Raw genomic sequence first — 21,517 nt, forward strand, 5'->3', positions numbered from 1 at the left:
TGGCGTGTGAATATAAATACTTGTATTACAACAAAATGTTTGTTGTGAAATATGGACATTAGTACATGTACCTTTCTTATTTACCTTGATTTATCATGATTATGTAGATGACTTTTACTGAACTATGACGTCATAAAGATGTGACGTCATAGAGGTTACTACGACGTTATGGAGATAACAGTTTTAGAGTTTCAATAAACCACTATACGATACAGAGGTGTTTTACTTTAGCTACATTCCTAACATTGGTGCCGTGACCAAAGGGGAGTAATGATTTCTAAACTCAAGGCAGTCCGAGCAGGACAAAGAAGTGCAGTAACTAGACTTTTGAAAAGACTGGAAGAGGAAAACACAGATACAGAGGATATTGAAACAATACTGGAATCAATGAAAGAGAAGCAAGAAGTTCTCAAAGATCTCGATGAAAAGATTTTAGCAGACACAGCAGAGGAGGATATTGAGAAAGAAATACTTGATACAGATGAGTACAATTTGAATCTAAATTCTAAAATGCGGAAATTTAAGAAACATCTGTCAGTACAAAGATCAAGTTTAAATCCAACTGCCAACAGTTACTCAGATCACAATGAGAATTCACAGATCAGAGAGAATGGTCAATCGTCACATAGTTTCAGTGAAGATTCCAGAGGTCATCATTCCTTCACAAACTTTCTTTCTAATTCCAATCTGGGTAGCAGTACTAACTTTCATAAACTACCAAAACTCAACTTGCCTATTTTTGAGGGAAATGTATTAGAATGGCAGTCATTCTGGGATTCATTCGATTCAGCAATTCATAGGAATGTTGTGAAATATGGACATTAGTACATGTACCTTTCTTATTTATCTTGATTTATCATGATTATGTAGATGACTTTTACTGAACTATGACGTCATAAAGATGTGACGTCATAGAGGTTACTACGACGTTATGGAGATAACAGTTTTAGAGTTTCAATAAACCACTATACGATACAGAGGTGTTTTACTTTAGCTACATTCCTAACAATGTTGTTGTGTGTCGACATAATTAACTTCCATGTCGACATATATATGTCGAATGCCAACATCATTGCGTTGCGTGTCGATTTAGTTATTTCGTGTGTTGACACAAGTTGCATATCCACTTAAATTTTTTGCACTTATGATGTAAGATCTTGGCATAAGTAAGTAAATTTGCCCATATTCAAATCAGAATTTCTTAAAAGATGGTTAACAACTTCCACCGATAGTGGAATGTTACTACAAAAATAAGCAGGGAACTTGATGATGGAAAAGTTCCGTTTCCGTTTGTGAGATAGCTTAGGTGTTAGTTGGCCATTAATGTCTAAAAGATCAAGATCTAGTAAATGTAAGGTGCCTACAGATTTCTGGAATTTGAGAAATGAATTCCTTCAATTACGCCTTATAAGTTCAGACTGGTAAAACAAACAAGATGTATCGTGACATAATTGTGAAGTAAACTCTAGGATAAAACAGAGTTTATAATATTATACTTGAATCTGATTCGTCGATAAACATTTGTTAAAAAACACAATTGCCCGCTTAATAATGAAGCCACGCCCTCCAGCGTAGCAACAGTCAACATTGCTTGACGACAGGCGATATTCAAAAAGATATTGACTGCGCAGAACTTACGCGCGCCAGGTTCACTGTAATATGTATTTGTATAAAACATTAAGTATTATATAATAAATATTGCGTGAAAGTGAGTGTAACACTGAAAATTTTCACCCCTCGAAAACCATTGTCAACCTCGGCTGCGCCTCGGTTGACAATTGGTTTTCTTGGGGTGAAATTAAATAAAATTGAATTTATTGCATGTAGTTGAGTACATATAAGAAGTCTCCATTCTTTATGTACAATAGAGGTCACGGTCATATAAAGAGGTCAAAGGTCAAATATTGTGACGTCATCTACTGAACACTGAACATTTCAATTTTTTGCCATTGAAATTCTTTTTTTTTTATCGCCAGAATATCTGAAACCATCAGTTCAATTTTCCGTATTTTGACACATCTTATTCTGGGATCCATGTTAATCATAGTGCTATTTTTTTTGTGAAAATTGAATTATACATTTTCTTTTAAGAGAATTCAAAGTGCAGAATATTTTCTTGTGAATTTTCAATTCTGGGGCTATGTATATTTTATTTTTTTACCATATTTTACTCAAATTTACCACTATCGATATAGTTTACTAAAATTTAGTCACAGAAAGGTTGCTTTTATAAACAGCATCACACAAGTTTGCAGAAGATCAATTAATAATTTTTAAATAAGGCACATTCTCATGTCGAATGTCTGATTCCATAGTCTTCTTACAGATGCCCGATAGGCCATATTTCAAACTATGTGGACAAAAAAATGTGCTTTTGAATTTCTTTCATATTAAATATAAAGAGAGATTTGTATCCTGGAACAAAATATCCAAGTTTCAAAGAAATTGAATTTGAGGAAAATATTTTAGCCCATCTATTGTTTTCTACCTTATATGATGCTTTGATTTACCTGAGACAGTCCGATATTTGAACAAAAGACGAAAGTGTAAATTGCCAATGAAGCAATTCTTTCAAGAATGCATGCTTGAATGAAAAGTACTCAGTATTTTTTGAATCAGATATACAGTTATGGGTATTTCAGTAATACAATTATTTGGAAGCGTTGGACTGAAATATCCTTTAGCGTATGCGTAGAGTTTTAAGCAGTGCATTGGATTATGACACAGACAGTCTAGTGAATGGGAAGGAAAATACAGATTGGAACTTTGAAATACAGAAAATAAATTTGATGCTCATTGTATATTAATTTCTAATTACTGCTGTCTACACCCGAAAATCCTATTTCTGAGGGGATGGGGTGGATCTTTTTACTTTTGGTACACTTTAAAAACAAAAGAAAATTGAAATTTGTCAGTGCTCGACCTTACAGCAACGAAAAAGCGGGGAGGGGCAGTTAAGTGAAGATTTACTATAGAAAAACTATAAGGACCTGCATTATAAAGGATTGCATGTCTAATGGGTATTTTTTTAAATATACTGTTCTATGATTGACACAATCTAATTAAAATTAGACTTGTATTTTCGCCCCTCTACTTTACGCTTCAATACAAGCGACATAACAAACTACAGGAGCATAAAGGATCTAATTTTAATTAGATTGTGATTGAAAGATTTACCAGCCAACTCTGCTGTATAAATATTCATTGGTTTCAACCCAGAATATGAGAATTTCTGAATTTTTAATACTGACTGAAAACATCACTAAAAGTCATACATGTTTATTACAAGTTCAGGGAGCTCAGGTTTGGAACGTTTTATTTTGTCCCTTCCTATTTCAGAATAATCATATTTTTAATTTTCCAATTCTGTGTGATCATTAAATAATATTCTGTTTTTAAAAAAATGTTCAAATAACTAAGATCAAACATTGGTGATTGCTATATAATCACATTTTAATTTCTTTTGTTCAGTAACAGTCCAATTTTGAAAGATATCAGTACTTAGACAGTCTGATATTACGATTAATATCAGACTGCTCACTAATATCGGACTGCAAAAGGTATTTTTTTTACTGCAAGAACAAAAAGAACAAAGGAATGACATTACAGCAATGTTGTAATATAATAATAATTCCATACATTTTATGGGAAGAAGTTTGAGACTTTATTCACAGAAAATCAAAGATGTATAAGAGATCGCAAGAGGATTATAATTATGGTAGCTATACATTTTTATTTATTTGTTTCTCTTTCTTACACCAGCTAAGAAAATGATCTTGATTTTTTAAATACGAGGGGTAATCAAAATGTTTGCAAACTAATTGAATTACTTCCATAAAAGAAATAAAATCAAATTTTAGTGTTTTTTTATTTTTTAAAGCAGCCCACTCCAATTTTAATGCACATCTGTCACTGTTCTGCCCATACGTGAATCACGTGGTCCATGGGGCCACGTGACATGCTCTGTAGCGTACTGTTCACAAAAGCTGAAAGGTTTTTCCAAGACTTATATTTCTTACCTAGCTGGTTACTTTTTATAACAAAAATTAATTTGTCACAAATGGCCATATCCCGGCAATAGGATGGGTGGATAGACGGTATCCTTTCCCAGAATGAGCATGGTGACCATCACAACAGGAATTATCTGCCTTTGGTGCGTCGTTTATCCAAAGTGGATCAAGTTTGGGCGCCTTCTCTTACCATATTTGAAATGTTTTAAGTCTAAAGTTAGTGATATTTTAGGAATTTAATAATTATTCTATTGTTAAGATATTCAACTGTTTTTTCTAACTGTAACTTTGCGATCTTTCATAACAAATTGCTCAACTTACTTTCACTGGGCACCTAAGAACACCATTTTTAAGCATCTCCATTCCTTCCTAAAACAATAAATCAAATTAATGATTGAACTTCTGGCAAGTCCTTTGTCCTACAAGTGTAGCGAACTATGTGTGCGGATCAATGGATCTGATTTTATCAGATTGGTTCTTTGATTTCATAAACCTTGTACAAATTATTACTGTAAATTACTTTTTATTCACGGGAACTATATTTTCGCGTAATTACGCGAGACAATGTGATCGCGAAAATATCATTCTCTCGTAAATAAGTATTCCTTAAGATTATACAGAATAGTAACCACAATTCGTAAAAATTTTGTCTCGCTTATAAAAAGTTTATGACTACCTCGCAAAAATAAGGTGTCACGAAAATTAAGTGATCTCCATACGTTCTATTTTTCCATAATTTCTTTAATACACATTAAACTTAAAAGTCCTTCCTTGCTCGAGTATGACTGAGTCAACCATTTTTTTATCAAAGTCATTTACATATTGACGTCATTTTCACATCGTGACGTCACAAACATGGAGTAAAACATTACGTAACATCTGCTATTTATAGACTATGTTTATGACTTTATGTGTGCGAAATTTCATTTTGATCTGAATTGTGGTTTTGTAAATATAACGAGATAATTCGCGAACTTTTTTTATCACCCCTCATAATTAAAACTGTGGAAACTTATCTTATTAAATGTGATAAAACAAATCAGAGAAAGCGCGAATTCTTGCTCTAATAGTCAAAGAACATCATTATAGTCTTGTTATGTTTTCTTTTAATGGGGATAAAACATCTTGTATTATTAACGGAAAGTAAAGTTAAGCTTTAAATATTGTTATTTGCCAAACCATGCAGATTTTGTATCAAAATATGACACAGGGTCATAATTATTATACGGGGTAATTTTTCTACAATCCACACGGAGAAAAATGACCCCAAGGCCATAATTTCTACGAAAAAGTTAGTCATTTATCAACGTAGAATATTGACCGGGGTCAAATTTCTACGAAGAAAAATGATCTCCGGTAAACATTCTACGGGGGTCACTTTTCGTCGTTAAACCGGCGCACCCCCACCCCCCCCCCCCCCCCCCGCCCGGTGGTTTGATTTTTTTTTTTTTTTTGGTAAATTCTGTTTGTTTAACTTGTAAACTTGTTTGTTTAACTTGTAAACTTGTAAAATTTTCTGATTGAATAATTTACTTAACATATACAGTTACACACCTTGTGACGGTACATATTGTCGTTTTGTACATATTGTCGTCGGCGACAATATGTACATACACTCACTGCACATATTGTCGTCCATCAGTACATATTGTCGCAGGCTGATAAGTAACACATGTACATATTGTCGCTGGCGACATTATGTGCCTCACCCTCACAGTACATATTGTCGTCCCATAGATTTTGTTGCTTAAAGATTTCTTTTGTTTGTTTTTGGTAGTTTTGTGAATGTAATTGGTGTGTGAATCACACTGACGTGTCGCGTATGCTATTTCATGCAGCGTGATGTGACGGTACATTTTGTCGTCCTGTTCATTTTGTCGCCGGCGACAATGTGTACCTACCCTCACCATCAGAGCAATGATCCATATAAATATGCAATGCAATGCAATGATCCATATAAATATGGTCAGAGAAACCAAAAACTCCAACAATGGTCATATACACTTAATTTGATCGCCAAAATATGGCCGAAATATTGCCGACTCGGCGTTACACATAATTTTTAATCACTCAATCCATATATATATGACTTATCATTGCTTTGATGTTTTTAAGAAGGTAATTTTTAAAGAATATTCCTATATATCCCTTTGTAAAACTTTGATCGCCCATTGTGGACCCACCCTAGACCCGTTTTGATTTGAAGATACTTGTATCTGCGCTACCTGAGGATGTTTCCATAAAAAATCACTAACCACGGGCTTACTGCTGTTCTTATTGGTGGATGAAGGAATTTTAGAACGGAAAGGGTTGGGGGGTTCGGGCGGTTCAAAAAAATTTAAAAGTCATTTGTATGTAAAGTTGTTTCACTGTTTATGTTAAGTAAATTATTTAATAATGAAATTTTACTTGTGGACTAATTAAGAGTATATACAAGATAAACAAAGAGAATTTGCCAAAGCAGAAAAAAAATCAAAACACCGGGCGGGGGAGTGGGGGAGGGGGGGCGATGCTACATCTTTTTTTTTTTTTGGTTTTTGAGAAGATTTTTAAAGGTTTTCTGTATATATTTCTATGTAAAGCTTTTATCACCCATTGTGGCCTAACCCTACCCCTGGAGTCATGATTTGAATAAAATTGATTTTGTTTTTATTTGTTGTTATAATGTCCATCTCGAGAATTTATCATTCGTATTTAGACTTCACCACTTGCCGATTGAGGGCTGCAAAATTGAACCTTTACTTGGCATTCAGGGTCACTGAGTAGTGAGGGATCTTTTTCGTGCCAGCACCTCAAAATTGAATTTACGCCTTATAACGCAGCATCTCTTTTGACCCGGTTCTTCTTGAAAAAAAATTGAAAGATTTTTTTCTAAATATTCTATGAAAAATTTTGATCACATTTTTAGCCACACCCTTCCCCCGAGGGACGTGATCTGAATAAAACTCAATCTTCACTTCATAATGAAGCTTTCACATAAGTTTCAACTTTTCTGAAACAGTGGTTCTTGAGAAGATTTTTAAAAGATGTCAATAAATTTTCACTCATTCTTAACTACTTCCCTTAAAGAGGGCATGGCCCTTCATTTGAACAAACTTGGATCCCCTTCATCCACGGATATTTTGTGGCAATTTTGTTTGGAATTGACCAAGTAGTTCCTAAGAAGAAGCTGAAATTATGAAAAGTTTCCAGACAGTGAGACGGTCAGAAAAAATGTGATCAGAAAGGTTCAGGTGATCTAAAAATGTCAACCCCAAATATATCCGCACATGATTGTATATAAGAATAGTGCAAAAATGATTTCCAAATAATCATTACTACTAAACAAAAAAAATATATGTTTTCAATCTCAAAGTATACTAGTATATTACAAGAAAAAAAGAATGGGCTGATTTATCAGATATTTCAAATATTTTGGTATCTTGACATGTAATGCTGATGTACATCAATCCTGGACACAATTTTCTGACCCAAAAGTTTTCCCCCTACAACATTGCAGGTAATGCTGTCTGTCTTTCTCCGTGCGTGTGTGTGTGTTTGTCAATCTCTCTTTCCTTTCTCAATTAAATATTCGTTGAAACAATATATCGATGACAATATATGACGACCTTGACTGTAAATATTGTCGCCGACAATATGTGCTGGTTCTTGACTGTACATTTTGTCGTCCTTTATGGAGGAGGAAAAAATGGCTCGTCTCGGTACATATTGTCGCCGCGGCGACAATATGTTTCGATGGACGACAATATGTGCAGTGAGGGTAGGAATATATTGTCGCCGACGACACTATGTACAAAACGACAATATGTATCGTCACACACCTTTACAGACAAATAACTTTTTTTGCGTGTCAAAAAAATTCTGAATCGTACCCCCTCCCCCCTCCGTTCTGAAATTTCTGGATCAACAACTGATGCACAGCAGAGCAGAAGGCCCGTGATTAGTGATGTTTATATAGAAGCATCCTCAGGTAGCGCAGATTCAAGTACCTTCAAATTAAACCGGGCCTAAGGTGGGGCCACAATGGGCGATCAAAGTTTTACATAAGATTATATGGGAAAATTCTTTGAAAATTATCTTCTCAAAAAAAAACAGCAAAGCAATGATTAATTATATTTATATATGGAGTATTGTCGTGCATTGTCAAGCGACATGTTCTGATGGACGACAATTTGCGCAGTGAGGGTAGATACATATTGTCGCCGGCGATAATATGAACAGAACGACAAAATGTACCTTCACAATCACGCTGCATGAAATAGCACACGAGACTCGTCAGTGTGATTCACACACCAATTACATTCACAAAACAACCAAAAACAACAAAAAAAAATCTTTACACAACAATATCTGTGGGGCGACAATGTGTACAGTGAGGATTGAGGCGCATAATGTCACCAACGACAAGTGTTACTTTTCAGCCTGCGACAATATGTACCGATGGACGGCAATATGTGCAGTGTCGGTACATGTAGGTACATATTTTCGACGACGACAATATGTACAAAACGACAATATGTACCGTCACACTCCATTACTGGAAAATTAAATATGAATAAATATATTTTTCAGCATATTTTCATACAGAAATAACGAACAATCTGTTAACAAAATAATAAATGAAATAAACTTGAAACTTATCTATTACAAGCTATAGTATATGTCACCCAAAACTGACCCCAAATGTACAATTATATTTTGGTTGAATGCAAAAATCAGAAAGAACTATTTTAAGAAATTCCACAATGAAATTTAACCATATTTCCAATGCTATTAGCCATTTTAGGAATTTTAAACCGTAGACATTGGGACTTTGGGAGGCCCTAAGGCATCAAAATTATACAGTTTGAAATACCTTTAAAAGCAGAAATAATGTTTAAATTCCTTTTATTTTTCCATAGCAGCAGAGACCAACTTTGTCGACCTTGCTGAATCGATTCCAATATCTTTTGCAGGAATTAGATTGATTTGGTGCAAGAAATAATTCTTTAAAGTTATTTTTATTTAGCTGGGCAGTTACTTAGAAAATGAATTTGAAGGTGTTTATATTTTGTCTGTTTCGATGGTAATGGTCGCCATTTTGAAATTTCCAAATGCTGAATGCATGGACAGCAAGACATAGTAGTTATCATTTTTAAAATGTTTCATTAAGATTTTCCGAGCCATCTGCGAGAACAATAGCAAATATAAAATATTAAATATTATGTGGAATAATAACAATATATCTATCCCCGAAAATGTTGGGAAAAGCATAATTCATATCAAAATGCAAATAATTTATAAGCAATGATTACAAAATTGATGAGGAAACAGCATGAGGACGACAATACTAGTGCATTAAATAAGAAAACCAGAGAAAGTGGTGTACGGAATACTGTCTGAATAGTATCCAGAACCCGACTTCCGTTTAATCCACACTGTATCATCTTGTTCGAGACGTACCACCAACATGTTAGTCCCTGTTTGGTATGTCGAGCTAGCTGAGGCTTCGGACATCGCTGTCACCTTCGAATTCCCATTTGATACCACGTGAAGGTCAATAGACTTAGTATCATAACCAACTAAATTTAGAAAAAAATGGTACATCCCTGCGACAGGAGCAGTGAAGATCCCAGTGTTAGAATTGTAACCTCCTCCAATGTTGGTGATCACTTTTGAAAAGACCATTACATCACTGGACCAATAAGTGGATGACGAGGGCATACCAGCTGTAAATCCTACTTTTTTGTTTAAATCTAAATGCATAAAATATTCAATAATTTGTCAATATCGTGTTGTTACTTCAAGATTAATGAAGCAAAATTAGGTTAAAAGACATTATATATATATATATATATATATATATATATATATATATATATATATATATATATATATATATATATATATATATATATATATATATATATATATATATATAATTCAAAATGATTGAATTTCAATATGTTTGATATATTAAATAGGTTTAAGTATTTTCAAAACTTGTTTGACCCAATATCTTTATTGTTTCGTTATAACTAGTAAATAATATAAAAAGTGAACATATCAAAAATTGTTTAATTTAAACCAAATTTAAATGTAAGTAAAATTGAATCTGTATATAAAATTCGGGAAGCCCAGGTTCTGCTTCCTGTCAACAATTTGCTGGATGCAGAGTGGGTGCAAAATAGGAGTTAGGGGCCTATATGATTTTTTCCTTCGATGGTTTGGATTTTTAGCCTGATAATCCGCATGTTTTCTTTTAAGAGTAGTTATTAGTTTTTTTCTAAATAAATTAATTTATGGTTATTGTTCATTCCTATGAGCTGAAATGCCTCCAAAAGGCGGCCTAATAGCCTATAGTTGTAGTCAGTCCCACACAAGAAATTCCCATTTCACATCTATCCCCGCGTTGGCTGTTCAAGCAGATGCTAGCATTGCTTTTGGCAGTTTCTTTTCGTTGATATCTCACCTTACATAGACAATGGGTAATTGCTTGCCAATACATATTTGACTGAATCTACAGAGAAAAAATGTCTGGTGAAAAGATTGAATCTGTCGGTAGATGAACATATGCTTTTTTAAGTGTATGCCAGTATATATCACCCCAATTCATTTCAAGTTTTTTTGAAATATTTACATGACATAAGACTCGGGACATCAAAATGTGGTAAGGCCATTTGGGGTGGAAGAATTATAATGAGCTATTCAGACTCCTTCGCAGTATCGATCTCATGGTCTAAAGTAGATAACGAGTTATGGTTGAGAACTGAATTTTGTTTAATTTTCAAACAGTAAATTGTTCAATAATTAACTTTTGGATCAATTTTTGTATGTTTTCAATTACATCGGCAAAGAAAAAGTAGATCTATATTTAGCAATAAATTGTCAATTTGTTATTTACTTTCATTTTTGATACTCACCACAGTGATTGTTCGTCACATTCATTCGGAATACCTCGAGAGAAGACACAGCAGAAATGAGCCTTAGATTTTCCATCTTCGACTGTGTGACATCAGCCCTAAGGGCTGTTTATGTCATCTATGAAACAATAAATATATTATATATAGCAAGTACAATCTCTAAAATATGTTATACTGCCTCCACATTTACCTGTTATACCTCTCTTCAAAATTACTGTTTGGTAACAGTAGTCGTTATTCACAGCTAAATGTCGTTTGTATATATATTCATATCTAGCACATTCAGAAAAGCTAAATTAAATCTTCGTTAACTTGCTGAAAAATCAATTTCCGCAAAATATCGTACACACTAAATGCAATGCATTTACAGTATATTTGACGAATGAAATTTCTTTTGAAATATTCGATACTTCCGAGAAGTTGAATTTGCTTTAATTTGTTTTCAATTTATATGCATGTTAGGATAAGCTTTAATCTGATCTTATGATGAAGGAGTACATACGAGAAACAGATGAAGTAAAAATGTTTTGAAATGAGCTCAGATCGTTTGCTGTCGTCAGGAGTCTTCTCTTTGTAGCCATCAGATCCGCATTCAGATTATTAAAAGATTCATTCAACATCTCATAATCTTTAGCATTTTTCTCTTCTATGGTTTTGGGCAAGGTCTTCTCCATATCCATTGTATGTTTGTTCAAATCCAGCAAAGTGACAGATTGATATCGAACCTCAGTCTTTAGATCTCCTAAAACGCTAGATATATTTGATTCAAATGTCTGTCTTTTCACTTCCATATTTCTGTCTACAGTTTGCTGAATCTTTAATAATTCTGTCAAATTTTCTTTGACTATTTCAGCATTTTCTTTTAAACTTATAATGTCGTTGTTTAATTTCTTATTTTGTTCTTTTAATGAAGCAACTTCTGTTCGTAAATTTGATATCAAAGAAGAGCTTTCTTTTTGAGACTCCTGCAAGAAAGTTAAAAATTGCTTCATGTCGACCATATCCTTCATCAGTGTATGAACGTTTTTCACCAATGAAATTCGGATGAGAGTTTCTTGATTTAGCAGTTGTCGGAAAACATCGGTATTTTTGGCGTCGACTTTTATTTCTTCCAGACTGGTCAGGGTATGGTTATCGTTGTCTGTAACCACGGATAATCCCTTTACAAATGCAAATGAGATGGAAAGCCCAAAAGCTAACAAAGTCCATGTTGGTTTTTATATCTACCGTCTTATGAATGAGTTCAGAAAACTTTATAGTCTGAAGAAATATGCGTGGACTTCAGCTTAAAGTATCAGTACTTAAAATGAATTGTAAATACTTCACTTTAAGGTGTACCACAATAATTCGAAAAACTGTTATCTTTGGAAACACTTTGTTTTAACATCTTACGTCGTCCGCTTGCGGTTTTTCCACTTCTGTTGGAATTTTATCTCTTAAGAAAACGTTGGTGTTAGATATTTTCACCGACAGTGGTTTTTCCAACATTATACACATTGTTCTTGAAACTTGAATAGAGGTAACTTAAGTTCTCTTATAAAAGTCCAACTTATTCCAATAATTGAAAATTTGAAAAACAATCACGATAGAACAGCATGTTTGTAGCAATACAGAGAAATAGGTTTCCATTTTCATTTATGAATCCCAATTAGTCCAACAGAACATTTTATTTTTCGAACTATTACTTGTATCTACATATGAAATATTATAATTTTCTAACTTCCCATACAAATGTGCGTACTGTGGGGGGAAAACATCCTCTTAATTCTAGTTTTTGAGAATTTGGAAATATGTTTTAGAAATCTTTGAGTAAAATATAAGTAGGCAAGGTGTTGGAAGCAGCTGGTTTCAGTCATAAGTTCACGGACCCCAGATGTCGCAAAAGATGTCATATTGTTGTGTATGAGGTAATAACTAACATTTGAAAACGCGGGCAGTGTTGTTTCAAAATTAAACAGTCAAGTGGCTTTTAGAATTTTTTTTGCTTTCACTAATTAATTTCCACTTTGAAATAATTGAGAATAACCATCATCATGACGGATACTAAATGGAGTATTTTGTGTAGCGTAGCATAACATAGATATTGGTAGCCAACTGCTTTCTTGAATGCTTATTGAGAAAAGCGTGAGCGGAATTTGTAAGCATTTCAAAGAAAGGTTTTCGAATGACAGTTTCCGACTTCCTTTTGGTTTATCAATCAGAAAATAAATAGAAACGTGTTTGAAGGGTAACCGTTGAAATTACATCCCTCCAAAAAGAGTAAGTGTGTCTTTTTGATTGATTAAAAAAATGGTCAAATTCAGGTTTATTTAAAAAATAATAAGTCCTGTTCAAGGTGCCCTATTTAACATTACCTTAAAACCAATGGTATATTGAAATTGTTGTAAAAAGTTAACGATACAATTTTTTGGATAATGAGTATTTTCAATAACACTGATATATCCCTTAGTGAATTATGTTGTTCAAGTGGCTATTTGAAGCAATTATTTTTCTATGTTAAATACCCTGATTTGGTCCTTTTATCATAGAATAATTGACATTTCATCATACCTCTGCTGTACTTGAGGAGATTTTTTAAGATACCATCGTATTTTTATGAATTCATATTAAAGAGACTGTGGCTATTCGCTTGCAGAAACTAGAATCTTTTACCCAAGGAAACTTTATGGAAATCTTTTTTTTTTTTTAAATCAGCCTTTTTATTATGAACAAGAGGTTGAAAATGTGAAAAGTTTACAAACAATACAAGACACACGACAGACGGACACTGGATATATATTCAGATCCCTTGAGTCCTTGTTTTAGATGAGATAAAAACGGAGATTCATATACAATCTTCAACGCTCTGATAAGGTAAAAAATGAATGTCCTTTTAATGGTCCTTTGGAAAAATACTTAATGATCCAGTAAGTGTTAGATCCAGCTCTGTTGGTCCTTGAACCTCTCTGATTCCTTTTTCGAAACACCCCATTGCCTCAATTAGAGGATAGAGCTTAACACAGGCAGCATGGCCGACCTGTCGAATGATCTCCCTCTGCAATACAGGCATGAAATAAATAGAACAATTGATGTGTAGTGGGCAAAAGAGGATGGTATGAAAAATTTCTTGACTTAAATTGTTTTGGATATTTACTATCTAAAACAAAAACTTTCAACATGCAAGTGATATGTATTAAATGAAGTATTCAAAAGTGTGGTCTCAAAGGGAAATATTAACTTTTACTTTCAGAATGAAACAGCAAAACATAAGTGGGTATAAAAACAAAAAAACAAGATTTAAAAAGACTACGTTTTGTTACATTATCATTTTTATATATACAATGTTTTATGTTACACATAATTATATTAATAGATGCATTATTATCAGCATCTAAATATCATTCTTCTCCGCACCTTTCCTTTGCATTTTCTTTATCTTCACAAGAATTTCAGGAGCCTGATAATGATCGAGATTTTTAATAAGCGATCTGAAAAAAATAAATTATAAGACAGAGAGATGTAAACCATGAACGTGATATTCATTTTTTTTTTTTAGCATTTCATTACATTCCTTTTATAAATCATTGACAAATCTTTGAAAAGAAAACAATAATAGTCGTATTTAATAACAATAATAGATATATAAATCTTAAAATAGATTTGCTGTAGTAACATCTTAACTATCTTAACAAATGTGTATTATCTTTAAAATCTCACTTCTGAAGTTTTTCTGACTCCTTTTCCCAAAATTTTCTGTTTTTCTTCTTCATTTTCTCGTCCATTCCTGGCATCCAAATAATAGAAAAGAAATACTTTAGTCTGTGTATTTTATTTTACATCACTCAATGTTTTAGCATTAGGTTGCCAACTATTTATCCATACCATTTCTAATGTTAGTAATCAGAAATATCCTACCAAATTTGCCTAGCAGTCAATAGCGAACTTCTTGTACTTAAAAATGTATAAAAAAAAAAAAAAAAAAAAAAAAATGTTAGTAAAATATATAAAAAATTATAAGAATATTTATTTACATTCTGTGAGTATTTCTACTCAATTGAAAGTAAAAATACTGCGAGCAATAATCCAGTATGTATCTACTTTCTAATAAATAAAGTTTGAAACAACATCGGTAGTACCTTTGTAAAAATAAACATTTGATTCCGTAGACTCACTCCTTGAGACTTTCTGTGATGATGAGTCATTTCCTTGAAAATGGATTTAAAAAAACACTAAGTATAATCGTATCATTATAGATTGGCTAAAAATATTCTTACAACCATCTTGCAAAAGAGTAAAGAGAATTCAAAATAAGAAAGAGATTGTAAAAATTTTTATTAGAATGATGTTTCTACACATGATTTCAACTCTAAGCGCTGTTGTGATATTACAGGTCAAATATGAAACTGAAATTTGTTACGAATTCATAGTATTTTGAGTTCAGAAATTTTAGTTTATATGGTTTAAATAATTCTCAATGATCAGTGTATCATTTTCCTTGCATCTTAGGAAGTAAAAATTTGAACAATTCTGCATTATTAGGTGGAAAATCATGAAAATCAGAATTAAATTGACTTTACAATAAGTTTTTAGAAAAAAATTATTTTTCAGTGAAATATATAGTGAAAAAAATTGAAATTATGAATCACTAAATGGCCATATACTGTAGTTTTTCCATACATTATCCAGCTAAGCATGATTTTAAATGTGCACTGAATACGTTATTTAAACCCCGAAGTGGTAGTTTACGTAGTGAAAACATTTCGAATGTAAAGTTAAAATATCGTTCTTCCTATATGATGAAATATAACAACCTCTAGCTATTAGTTTCAGCAAATTCTGCGAATTCATCGAACTGCGATTGTGTCAGAAAAGAGAAGAACATGAAAATTATAATCCGTGAAAATTATAACCCGTGGAATTAACCAACTATAAGTATTACATTTTTGTTTGTAGGTGTGTGGCATATAATGTAATTTTCTTGTTTTGTGAATCAGGTACAATACTCTTTGGTTTTTATGTCTGTCGCGTATGTAACTTTTTGGTTTGTATTTGATTGACGTAGGTTACTTTTTTTTTGGTATGTCTGCAACCTAGATTACTATTTGGTTTGTATGTGTGGTCGTATATTTCTTTTTTATTATGTGTGATGTAAATTACTTTTTGGTTTTTGTGTGTGATGTATGTATATTATAACTTTTTAAGTTTGTATGTGTCATGTGTATGTGACAAATATTATGTTTTTGGTTTTGTATGTGTGTGAAGTATTTTAGTTTTGGGGTTTGTATATGTAACGTATATTATACTGTTTTGTTTGAATGCATGTGACCTATATAACTATCTTGTTTATATATGTGTGTGTGTGACCTATGTTACTTTTTGGTTTGTATGTGTGTTACCAAAACTTTTTTTGATTTGTATATGTGTGATTTTTTTTACATTTTGGGTTGAATATCTATGATCTGTATTACTTTTTGGTTTGTATATGTGAGAGGTTAGTCGTAAATAATTTGTTTTTGGTTTGTATGTTGACTTTTATCAATTTTTGGTATGTATGAGTGTGACTTATATTACTCTTTGGTTTGTATATGAGTGACGTTAGTCATATATTATTTTTTGGATTTGTATGTTGACTAATATTACTTTTTGGTTTGTATGTCTGTGGTTCCTGGAGAAACTTGAGGATTTGTTTGATAGTTGGACGGTCAGCGCTCACTTTGGATAGCATCTGTTTAATCAGGTTTTCTATGTCGTCATTGTATGGAATGGCAGGACTCTCTGGGAGCTTTTATAATACAGAAAGAATCGTTACCTCCCTTTATAGCAAACGTTAATTGATTAATTAAATAGTCATTTATTGCAGCATTGTAATTTTGTCTTCCTTTTAATATATATATTACAAGTTAAATGAAGTATTGTTATATTTGCAATGAAACTGAACGAAGCTCTCGAGTGGCTACGCCAGAGACAAAAAAAAAACGAACAGTATTTGTCTATATCTTTAATATACAATATGTAAATGCTTACCTTCCCTTTACATACAGCCTCTTTTAAAGCTTCCATTGTATCAAGATGAAATGCGTAATTTCCTGTTGCCATTTCGTAACAAGAGCACCCAAGGCTCCAAATATCTGTCTGTATTAATTAAAGATTTTACAATTTTTTAATTAATTTTGTCGCTCAAGATAAATTCTTTCTCGTGCGTTATTGTTGTTTCAATAAATCATTAATTAATTCATGATATTTAAAAAAGAAATTAATTTACTTTTTCGTCATATGGTTTTTCTTCGAGAATCTCCGGGCTCAGATAATACGGTGTTCCTACCAAAACTGACATCTTAGGACTGTTGCTGATGAGTCTACATACGAAAAACAAATATAAAATTTTCAAGAAGCAGTCTTGTTGAATTATTTATGATTACTTGTTCGGTTAAGCATACTTTCCTAGACATTGCAGTGATAGAAAATATCAAGGAATTTTTCACATAAAATCACATAAGACAATTAATTATTTGATTTTAATTCTTCTGAACAACTGCTACGTACACTTTTGCTGAGAGAATAAAATTAAAGAACAAGTGCACTTATGGGCACTGAAATTTGGGCACTATTCAAAGATGTAACAGGTGACGATAACAAACAGTGATTAATATCATAAATCCAGTAAACAAAACCAATTGTGAACAGGACAAAACACGGACCCCTGGAAACTCCAGAGGTGGGATCAGGTGTCTAGGAGGAGTAAGCATCCCCTGTTGACCGGTTACACCCGCCGTGAGCCCTATTAATATTGTATTGACTAGTGTACGGAGTACTCCGTAGTCAAATTTAGCATTAAAATAATGACTTTAGAAATAATATGAATCATGTCATACGAAATACGACAAAACAGAGCAAAGCCATACAACGAAGGGACGAAGGAAGAACGGACGAAGGGATCATCCGATATTTTTTTTTAAAAATTTCTTTAGTAAATACTCGTCCTTGATTTACTAAAGAAATTAAAAAATATCGGATGACCCCTACCACATTGTATGGTTTTGCTCTATTTTGTCGTATTTTGTCTGACAAGTTTTATACTATTTGTAAAGTCACTGTTTTTATACTAAATTTGACTACGGAGTATTCCGTACACTGGTCAATACAATTAGGGCTCACGGCGGGTGTGACCGATCAACAGAGAATGCTTACTCCTTCTAGACACCTGATCCCACCTCTGGGTGATTCCAGAGGTCCGTGTTCTGTTCACGAATCGTTTTGTTTACTGTATTTGTGAGATTGTTCACTGTTTGTTATCTTCACCTTTTATATTTTTGAATTTGACTTTTATCCAAATTCGTCACTTACTTGGCCACTCCAAAATCTCCAATTTTTATAACTTTTTTGTCGCCAGTGTACATGTTTTTTGTCTTGAGATCTCGGTGTATGATAGCATTATCATGAAGAAACTGAGAAAAAATAGATCCAAACATTATTTTACAATATTATATTTTCATGTCATATTTAGTTGAATCCCTTTCGCCGAGAAACATTTGATAAAATTGATAAAATCATGCCCTCCAGCACGACAGAGGGTAGCAACAGTCAGCATTACTTGACGACGGGCGATAGTTCAGTAAATGTTGACTGCGCGGACTGTGCTCAGTCTTCTAAGCAAACTGTTTGCCTTCACCCTAACGGCCACAGACATACAATTTGGTTCTTGCAAATAGTCCGACAATTTAAAAACGCATGTTGCCCTCGAACTAATTTATATATATATGTAGAATGTTACCCTTACTACGCATGCAATACCTATATAATGTGCACATGAACCACATTATACATTTATTGACTTTAACTTTACATTTAAGTTTTGAATAATCTGTAGTTCCTTCAATCTAGTACATATACACCATTTTCAAATTCATTCCAGTGTGTAGTTCTCGCAGTATTCCATTTTTCTTAACTGATCACCGACCTTTTCTTCCACATTTGATATCCGACTTCCTAATGAAGTAATGGTTTATGCCAGAAAATCAGCGGCCTAGCGTGTTTTCCAGTTTCAACGAGTGTATGATTTTTTTAAAGCGAAAAGTTTTAAGGAGGCTGGGGGGTCAACAAATTAACCACCAGATTTAACTTAATTTTTTAGATATGATATCTTAAGCTGTCAACTATCATTTGGCAAAGAAAAATTTCAAAAATTCTAGTTTTAAAATTTGATCATTTTCTATACATGTATCTTCATATGGAGCTCTTCTTCTAAAGGAGATCAATATACATGTAGTCTAAAAATGGCCACAACCCCCCAGCTTCTTTAAAATACCATTAATTTTTATTAACCAGTATATACCTCTACACCTTTGGCGATTTGAATTAAAGTACTGACGAATTCCTCTTCGTCCATGACTTTGTTATCCCTCTTCAAAGCTCCAATGTGTTGGAACAAAGTACCTCCGCTGCAGTACTCCATCACTATACACGCTATCTTGTCCGCCACTATGTGGTACTGGTAATGTACAACATTTGGGTGGTCCAACTGCTGTAAAATGTTTATTTCTCGGTTGACAAGTTCCCGATGACGGTCTGTGGCATTTTCTAAGCTTAAAATCTTAGCGGCATAAATTTCTCCCTAAAACATGTAAAATGAAATAAATTAATAAACAGTGATAAAGTAACGGTTTCTGCGGAGTACATGTTGAAACGCGCTGATTAGCAGAATAGTAGCTTTGCCTTTGCAAGTCAAGTGCTTCTGATCCGTTCTCACCTCAAAGGTGAGAAGTGGAGCAGATCAAACACTCTTGACTAACCAGGGTTAAATCACGAAAATTATGTTTATAATTTGTAGGTAGTGTTTTAAAATTGAAATTCTCGAAATTTAATACACTAAACACAGATGTGTTGTGAAATTTAAAACCGTTTTAAAATAGATATGCAGAATTATAGTTTCAGATATAGTTTAGTACCCTATAGTTTCAGATATGTCATAATGTTAGTGACTCCATACAAATATTTTCGAAAAAAGACGAGTTTATCAATATCACTAGGAGAATTTGTATTGAAATATTTGCCATTAATACCCCAGTATGAGCCCTACCAATGTCCATAACACCCAGCACTTTTTCTGCACTAACCTTATATCCTGTGGAACCTGTTTCTTTATCCGTCAATCTAGCTTTATACACAAACCCAAAACTACCCTTGTTCATAAACTCAACAAGTGCACAATCTCCATACTCCTTCCCGGCTAAGTTTTCCATTATTTTCCAATCTTCATGCAGAAATTTTCCATCGTCAACACTCAATTTGTCAATAAAAGATGCAGCTCGATTTCTGATGAAGCAATATTCTATTGGGGTAGGTTTTTCTTCCTCTTTCGTATTCCTACTTCAGGCTATAACCTTCCAAGTTTAAAATTCCGATCTATCGATTTGTCCACACGGTATTTTAAATATCCTCAAAGAATAATATGGATAATTGACGATAGGGTTTCTTTATTCTTATTATCTGTCGCAGTGCCAATAATGCATATCTTGAACCGAGATTTCCCCGCCATTCTAAAGAAAATAAACGGAACAGTTACAAATACATATGGAAAGTATCAGCACATTATTTCAAAGTATCAGCATATAATGTTGAAATATCAGCATATAATGTTAAAGTATCAGCATATAATGTTGAAGTATCAGCATATAATGTTAAAGTATCAGCATATAACGACGAAATATCATTACATGATTGTTATCCACAGAAGGCAGTTGAGGCGTTCCAAAAATACGTGTATTTAGCATGACAAGTATATATTTACTAGGGCTAAGTATCAGTTGGAAATTTCGTATAGCGATATATTGCGATATTTGGAACTGTATTGCGATATATTTATTGCAATATTTTAAATACAGTTAAAATGCACTTTTTTTATTATATTAACTTCCATGTATAAGCAGAGGTTATAAAACTTTTATAAATACGTTGTAACAAAAAGTTTTAGTTTATTTCACTACAGTTTGGCAACGAAATGCAACCATACAACAGAAACCTTTACCATTTAGTACTGTTTGACAACGTTTCTCACATCTTAAATTCCATATTTTACTTCATAAATCTAAAGCCCAGTCATTTTGCCGGTATATCGGTACTGGAAAAAAGTATCGCAATACGATATTTTTGGTTAACGAATCGCAATATACCGGAATATCAATATTATTGCGCAGCCCTAATATTTACCAAGTTATCAGACCGGAGTAGAATGGGAAAAAATCTCCTTCAGCCATCCTGGAGCAATGATTTAGAGAAACTTAGATCTTCACTACATGTATGCTTCCATAACAATAAATTTTATTGTATAGCTTTGTTGTTTTTGAAAAGATTTTTCAAGTTTCTTTTTTTTTTTACCATATAATACAATGTGAAAATTCTATCCCCTTTGTATGGTCCATCCCTAACCCAAGTAGATGATTTGAACAATCTTGAATTTATACACTCAAAGAAAAGCTTTCCTGTAAGTCATTTGGTACTTGAGACAATTTATTTCCCTTGAAAAGACAGGACCCTTCATTTGTACAACTTATAGCCCCTTTACCCTAGGTTGCTTTGCCCCATGTCTGGATAAAATCACAAGTGGTACTGAGAAGTTGTAACAATATG

General features: G+C 33.0%; 3 protein-coding genes across 3 annotated transcripts; all 3 read right to left on the reverse strand.

Annotated features, from left to right (window-relative positions):
- Positions 1–9,345: 9,345 nt before the first annotated feature.
- LOC133194679 (complement C1q tumor necrosis factor-related protein 6-like) lies at positions 9,346–11,021 on the reverse strand. Its single transcript, XM_061330583.1, has 2 exons — positions 10,913–11,021; positions 9,346–9,745 (listed from the first exon to the last, which is right to left on the reverse strand). The coding sequence occupies exons 1-2, from the start codon at positions 10,986–10,988 to the stop codon at positions 9,348–9,350; spliced, it is 474 nt and encodes a 157-aa protein (XP_061186567.1). The 5' UTR covers positions 10,989–11,021; the 3' UTR covers positions 9,346–9,347.
- Positions 11,022–11,382: 361 nt separating this feature from the next.
- LOC133195155 (uncharacterized) lies at positions 11,383–12,129 on the reverse strand (the record flags this gene model as incomplete). Its single annotated transcript, XM_061331019.1, has 1 exon — positions 11,383–12,129. A coding segment is annotated over one exon (747 nt), but the record flags the coding sequence as incomplete, so codon positions are not given.
- A 2,475-nt stretch (positions 12,130–14,604) lies between these two features.
- LOC133195156 (serine/threonine-protein kinase Nek4-like) lies at positions 14,605–20,130 on the reverse strand. Its single transcript, XM_061331020.1, has 8 exons — positions 20,005–20,130; positions 19,224–19,502; positions 18,236–18,336; positions 17,154–17,247; positions 16,916–17,023; positions 16,532–16,673; positions 15,028–15,096; positions 14,605–14,675 (listed from the first exon to the last, which is right to left on the reverse strand). Exons 1-8 carry the CDS (start codon positions 20,128–20,130, stop codon positions 14,605–14,607), a joined length of 990 nt encoding a protein of 329 aa, XP_061187004.1.
- Between the last annotated feature and the right edge of the window lie 1,387 nt (positions 20,131–21,517).

The sequence above is a fragment of the Saccostrea echinata genome, unplaced genomic scaffold, assembly GCF_033153115.1.
Source record: "Saccostrea echinata isolate AGI-Se365-2 ecotype Australia unplaced genomic scaffold, CSIRO_AGI_Sech_v1 ptg000029l, whole genome shotgun sequence".
NCBI classification, from domain to species: Eukaryota; Metazoa; Mollusca; class Bivalvia; order Ostreida; family Ostreidae; genus Saccostrea; species Saccostrea echinata.

What these genes read in the sequence shown, in the direction of transcription:
- LOC133194679 (XM_061330583.1), bottom strand. Translation starts at nt 10,988, where the DNA reads ATGGAAAATCTAAGGCTCATTTCTGCTGTGTCTTCTCTCGAGGTATTC. An exon ending in TGTGACGAACAATCACTGTG is followed by an intron (nt 9,746 to 10,912) that starts GTGAGTATCAAA and finishes TTATGCATTTAG; the next exon opens with ATTTAAACAAAAAAGTAGGA.
- LOC133195156 (XM_061331020.1), bottom strand. Translation starts at nt 20,130, where the DNA reads ATGGAAAACTTAGCCGGGAAGGAGTATGGAGATTGTGCACTTGTTGAG. An exon ending in CAGGTTCCACAGGATATAAG is followed by an intron (nt 19,503 to 20,004) that starts GTTAGTGCAGAA and finishes TACATGTTTTAG; the next exon opens with GGAGAAATTTATGCCGCTAA. An exon ending in AAAAACCATATGACGAAAAA is followed by an intron (nt 17,024 to 17,153) that starts GTAAATTAATTT and finishes TAATTAATACAG; the next exon opens with ACAGATATTTGGAGCCTTGG.